Raw genomic sequence first — 5,869 nt, 5'->3', positions numbered from 1 at the left:
TAATAATGAGTTACTAAATTATTAAAATACAAATTTTATTTTCAGATGTGCTTCTTTCTTAGTCTTCTTTCTTAGTCACTTATGTAAACACTTTGGAATGCTGAAGGCAAGACTACATTGTCATTTTACTGAAAATCATTTGAACATGTATTATTGAGGCACTAATGTACATCCAAGCAGTCACAACAAGTGAATTCAGAGGCAGGCTGCAGTGTTCTGAGCAACCCTTTATATAATTATTATTACTATTTTATTTAAAATAAGTGATTTCACTTTGGGATGTGGAATCATCGAAGGCGAACTTAGAGTTAAGGCACAGTACATGGAGACAGGGAACAGACTGTACAAACAGTTCCTGGAGATGCTCCAACCAGTCAGTAGATAAAAAACGCTTTACAATGGCAACTTCTGTGAACAAGCTAGAAAAAAAAAGGCTTACTTTCAAATTGTATATGTTTCATTATGTACTATATCAGACTGTTCTCATGGCTTTCCTTTTAGAATTTAAGAGAGGACTGAGTTACACCTTGCGCAGTTTTCCTTCTTGCTCTTGCAACTTGTAATATCAGCTATTTTCCAAAAAGATAACCAGAACAAACTATAACTTATTTAAGTCTAAAAAGAGAGAGGGATTATCTTTAGATGCAGGGTTTGTTGCTTAGGCATTTGCTGACAGCTGATTTTCACTGGCTGCTTTCTCTGCTTGCAGTCTTTGGACAGCCTGATCAAGCAAATCCATAGTATCTCTAAGCGTAACATTCAAGGTAAATGGCTTAGGTTTAATGGTCAACCCATAGGTAAAGTCCATTTTGGGGTCCTCATTTGGATTAGCAATAAAATTGCACTGATGCACCAATATGGAGGTAAAGAGAAAGAGCTGCACCTTGGATAACTCCTCTCCAATGCATCGACGTTTTCCCAGTGAGAAAATCATCACGCTACTAGTAAGGTCTTTATTGATGAATCCATTCTCATCCAAGAATCTTGTTGGATCAAAATCCTCTGGGTTGGACCATTTTGCTGGATCGTGATTCACTGACCACTGATTAATAAAAATCACTGTGTCCTTGGGAATGAGGTAGCCCATTATGAAGGTGTTGGTTGTGGTGGCATGTGGGATGGTGACAGGCACGAAGCTGCTGAAGCGCATGGATTCATACAAGAAAGCCGTGATGTAGGGCAAGCGAGGCTGATCCTCGGCACATGGCAGACGGTCTCTTCCAACAATCCTATCCACTTCTTCTTGCATTTTAGCCTGCACATTCGGATACCTGCCATTTCAAGTAAGATGTGTGTACATACATAACACTTCCAAAAGATTTTCTCAAAAACAATCTTTGCTGTCAGCGTGTTTTCACTGACACCTCACCCCTAACTGAAATCATGCAGTTTGAACAAAGCCTGAATATATTTTGCAGGAATGTGTAGACCCTCATGGAAAATGTTATGAGAGGAAAAACCCAAACTTCCCATGCAATGGTGGTGTTTTAGATTTGCTCCGTTTTCACTTGAATACCACAGGGAATCGATTCTCAACATAAAAAATTAAACTTAAAATGTGCCTAAATTGAATATCCTGATCCAATTTTGAGAATTCATTCTAAACCTGAAATTACTTGTCTCTTGTAAATTCTGGGCTTTCTCTGGGAACTAGAACTTGGGTTTTCCAGCTCTGTACATGACTTCAAAAAGCACAGTTTGTTATCACTAGATATACTGCATACATACGTTTCAGTTTAAAAACCTGCCTACAGGTTTTTAAACTGAAAAAGCCCCTGCTAATAATTGTTGAAATAGCTTTATGGACACCCCAAAGTTTATGTACACTTTTCCTAATTGATATCAAAATATGTTTTCTTTATAATCTATTTCAAGATGACTGGCTTGAATTCTGGATAGTCTGGAAGACTACACAGTAACCAGACAAGATCAAGATATTAACACATTTTGGTGACTTTCTTTTGCTTGTCTAAAAGCAGGCGTTCCTCCAAGGAGCCTCTGTTTGCTTAAACTACCCAAGTTTGGCTTTTGTGTCCTTGCCTTTTCCTCCTGCAGCAGAAGTGCATATGGAATGCTGGGCAAATGTAAGAAACAAGGAGAAACCCAACAGTTTATGTGAACTCCAAGCATTGTACCCTTAGCTCCAAGTGTGAAATATCTGCCTGGCTTCCAGCTGGGCAGATAATGTTTGTGCAACTCTATAAACCATGCAGATGATGAAGAAAAAAGCCGGGTTAGGGAAGGCGATCAGTGTTACGGCTTTTTCTGCTAAGCTATATCCCCAGCTAAGCTCCCCCCCCCCCCCCCCCATCCCCCCGCCAAGAGCTGGTGGAGGGCAGTGCGCAGGAGACTCTCCGCGGGCTCGGCCTTTCCCTGAGTCACACAAGGCACACGCTGCTGGCAAATTAACGTTAATAGCGGGTTTGTAAACTGGTGCGCCAACTCTTTACGTCTCTTAAGCGGTTACCTATGATCTCTTTGATCCGGCCCTGGTAAAATCTGCTGCTTTTAGGCTTTACTCGGCTGCCTTTTTGCCATGTTCTCTTTACGCGCTATTACCCTATAGCCAAACTAGGGTTTGGTTTGCGGGCTTTTTAGCCGTTCTCCTTTTTTTTCCCTAGCTGCTTCCCCAGCGCCTCCGAGTGAGTGCGCCGGCGGTGGCAGCGGGGCTTCGGCAACACCCTCCTCAATGCTGCGAAGGGCGGCGGGTCCCTCCCCGGCTCTCTGAGAACCGAGCGGCTGAGGCGCTCCCGCGGCGGCTTTTACCGTCGAAGCGGGTTTGCCCGTGCAGCGCCATTTAAACAGGGGCGCAATGCCCCAAGGCTGCAGCTCTCCCCGTGTCCTTCCTCCCCGGGCAGGTGGTGCTCTCCGGATCCTCCCCGCCGGCACCTACCTGATGAGGAAGATGAGGAGCCACTGCAGGGCGGTGGAGAGGGTGTCCTGGCTGGCGCCGAAGATATCGGTGACGGTGGCAGGCACGTGCTCGAGCTGCAGCCGCGGCTGTTCCCGCTGCAGACGGATGAAGGCGTCCATCATGTCGCGGGGGGCGGCCCCCGGGCGCAGGCTGCGCTGGTGCTGCAGGAACTTGCCGCGCACGAAGCCGTAGAATTCGCGGTTGAGGTCGCGGAAGGCGCGGTACGCGGCGCGCACGGGGCTGGGAAAGCGTTGGAGCCAGGGCAGCGCGTCCACCAGGCTGCCGGCGCCCACCGCCCGGCCGAACTGCTCGTTGCGCCCCACGAGGCGCAGGAACTCGCCGTCGCCGTGGCTGTAGCGGCGGCCGAAGCACAGGGCGCTCATCACGTTGGCCACAGCCACCAACAGGACCCGCGACGGATCGAAGAAGGCGCCGCCGGCGCTGCCGCGCACCAGCAGCGCCACCAGCGCCCGCGCCTCGCCCAGCAGGTGGCGCTCCAGCAGGCGGCGGGTGCCGGGGCTGCCGGTGGAGAAAGCGCGCACCGTGGCGTGCGCCGCCCGGCGGTGCAGCTTCCACAGCTCCGAGTAACCGCCGAAGGCCAGGCTGCGCCCGCCCGACACCAGCCGGAACGACGGGAACGGCGGCCGCCCCGCGAACGCGGCCCCCTGGCGGACGAGCGCCTGGCGGATGGCGCTCTCCCCGTTCAGCACCACCACAGGCCAGCGCCCCAGGCGCAGCTGGAACACGGCGCCGTAGGTGCTGGCCAGGCGGGCGAAGGAGAGGTGCGGGGCGCTGCCCAGCTGCGCCGCGTTGCCAATCAGGGGCCAGGGAAAGGGACCCGGCGGCGCCTGGCGCTGGCCCTGCCTCCGGTGCTGCTGCAGGAGGAGCTTGCCCAGGTGGATAGCGGTGAGCAGACAGAGGAGGAGCAGCAGGGAGCTTTGCAAGGGGGGGATGCCGCCCAGGGCTTCCCCGAGTTTCTCGAGGGCCATGCTGCAAGGGAAAGGGAAGGGGAAAGGTCAGCGGGCAGCGGCCTTGCAGCCAGATCCCCAGCGCCCGCAGGCAGGGGCGAGCGGGCAGCGCTGGCTGCCGGTTCGGAGTGCGCCTTTCTGTGCGCTCCTCGTGTGCCTAAAGCCTGCCCGGATCCTGTACGAAAAACCAACGCGTAATCGATAATCAAGTGGCAAACTGTCAGTAAGGGATCCGAAGCATATTTGGCTGCCTGGCTGGTGCTTTTATCCCCTGCCCCCCTCCCGGTAGGTAAAGTTTGTGGCAGGGGATCCAAAAGGTGACGGCTGAGAAGGGCAGAAGGGGAGGCACAAGGATGCTTTGCCTAACGAGCCTCTGCAGATGCCGGCAACCGCCGCGCGCTGGAGACAGGTTCAACCCGGCGCTGCGCATCCCGCCGCCCGCGGAAATATCCGCTGCGAGAAACGGGCTCCCCGCGCCGCCGTCAGAGCTTCCTCACTGCTCCGGAGGGGAAACCTCCGTACGTGGCCAGCGAGCCCGCTCTGCACTGAGCCCTTCCCTCTTCCCTGCACCTCTGTGCCAGTCGCGGCAGCGCAGGCTGGCGGCCGGCGGTCCTGGGGATGGGCTGCGGAGGATGCCTGAGCTCCCGGCGCGGCAGACCAAACTGGTCCCCCTTCCCATACCCGTATCCGGGGACCGCCCAATCCTACCGTCTGTTCCAGCCGTTCTGAAGCAGCAAGGGGAGAAAGGGGTGAAATACATGGTCACCTCGGCCGCCCGTAGCAGAACTGACCTGTTGCACGCTCCTTCCATACGCGACCTCGGGGAGGATGGAGAGGAACCGGGCAGCCGGCGGCAGCTCTAACAGGCAGCCCCGGGAGGAGAGCGGCGATGGCAACGTTCAGATCCCAGCCTCTGGGAAATTCATTAGGAGCCCCGGGTCCTGTCACCCGCAGTTTGGCAGGTCATGTGCAAGCAAATGCCAGTTGTACCCGATCCCAGGGCAGAGTTATCACCTTCCCAGCACTTTTAACCCTTGGAAGCTCTCACCGCCGGCAGGCACCTGCCCGGAGCAGCCCCGCGGACTGAGGGCCAGCGGGCTGCGGTGCCGGGGCGGCCAGCGAAACCTCGCTGCAGGGAGTGAAGGCGAACGGTTCAGAGGGCGCGGGGAGCTCAGCCCGTTGCCCCCAGCCGGAGCCGTCGTGTCCGGGTGCTTGGCACAGCAACCCGCGGCTTTAAGTCGGCCGGGATCCGCGATGCGCAGCGCGGTGCTGGAGGCTGTTAGACCCAAGGACAAATCGCCGCTGCCTGGCCCTTCCCCTGGCTTGAGGGGTCGCAGCTATTTGCCAGCTGCCTTTGGGTCCCCGCCAAAGCGGAGCGGCTGAGCCGCGGATGCTTTTATGGCCGGGGCCAAAAGTTTGAGCAGAGGAGGTACCGGGCGGGGAGCGGGTCGGCGGGTGGGCTCGCAGCCCTCTCTGTCGGGAGGCAGCGTCTCGCCTGCATCTTGGGGGCTGAGAAAGCCGGAGAGCTTCCCCTCCTCCGCCTGTCGCCTCCCCGTTGCGTGCGGAGTTTGCATTGCGTGAGCTGGGGCTGGAAAGCCTCCAGCCATCTCCTCCCCGGGCCCCTACCCCTCCTCGCAGTACCTGACACCGGCTCGGGGGGAAGGAGGCAGGGAGCGCCGGGCAGCTAGCACCCCGCCAGCTCCGCTGTCCTCCAGCCCCTCCTCTCCTGCTCGTGGCGCTTCTTGACCCTTAAACTGGCACCTCTGCCCTCTCCCCCGCCTCTGGGGCTTTCCGGCGCACCGGAACCCGGGAATGCAAAACCGCCAGGCGTCAAGGAAGCGGTTCCCCAAGAAATCAGAACGCTCTTACTTTGTTATAATCGCTTTTCCTGTACCAACCAGAACTTAAAAAGACAACATTTATTTCAGATTCTCTACAGTCATGTTATGAGAAGATGTTTTGGTAGCATTTAGGGATTAGACAAAAT

General features: G+C 55.2%; 1 protein-coding gene across 2 annotated transcripts; it reads right to left on the bottom strand.

Moving 5' to 3' along the window:
- Window positions 1–531: 531 nt before the first annotated feature.
- LOC130602494 (cytochrome P450 1B1) lies at window positions 532–4,811 on the bottom strand. 2 transcript variants are annotated; one of them, XM_057415395.1, is made up of 3 exons: window positions 4,674–4,811; window positions 2,894–4,057; window positions 532–1,271 (listed from the first exon to the last, which is right to left on the bottom strand). In XM_057415395.1, the coding sequence occupies exons 2-3, from the start codon at window positions 3,901–3,903 to the stop codon at window positions 659–661; spliced, it is 1,623 nt and encodes a 540-aa protein (XP_057271378.1). In that variant the 5' UTR covers window positions 3,904–4,057; window positions 4,674–4,811; the 3' UTR covers window positions 532–658. The 2 variants fall into 2 exon arrangements, with proteins under 2 accessions (XP_057271378.1, XP_057271377.1); XM_057415394.1 differs by having other exon boundaries at window positions 2,894–3,904.
- Window positions 4,812–5,869: the final 1,058 nt, after the last annotated feature.

Source organism: Pezoporus wallicus, unplaced genomic scaffold, assembly GCF_028554395.1.
Source record: "Pezoporus wallicus isolate ANWC-B61680 ecotype Strahan unplaced genomic scaffold, APGP_CSIRO_Pwel_v1 contig_5352, whole genome shotgun sequence".
Lineage (NCBI taxonomy): Eukaryota > Metazoa > Chordata > Aves > Psittaciformes > Psittacidae > Pezoporus > Pezoporus wallicus.
Note: the sequence above shows the minus strand (reverse complement) of the source record. Positions and strands in the feature narration are given on the sequence as shown.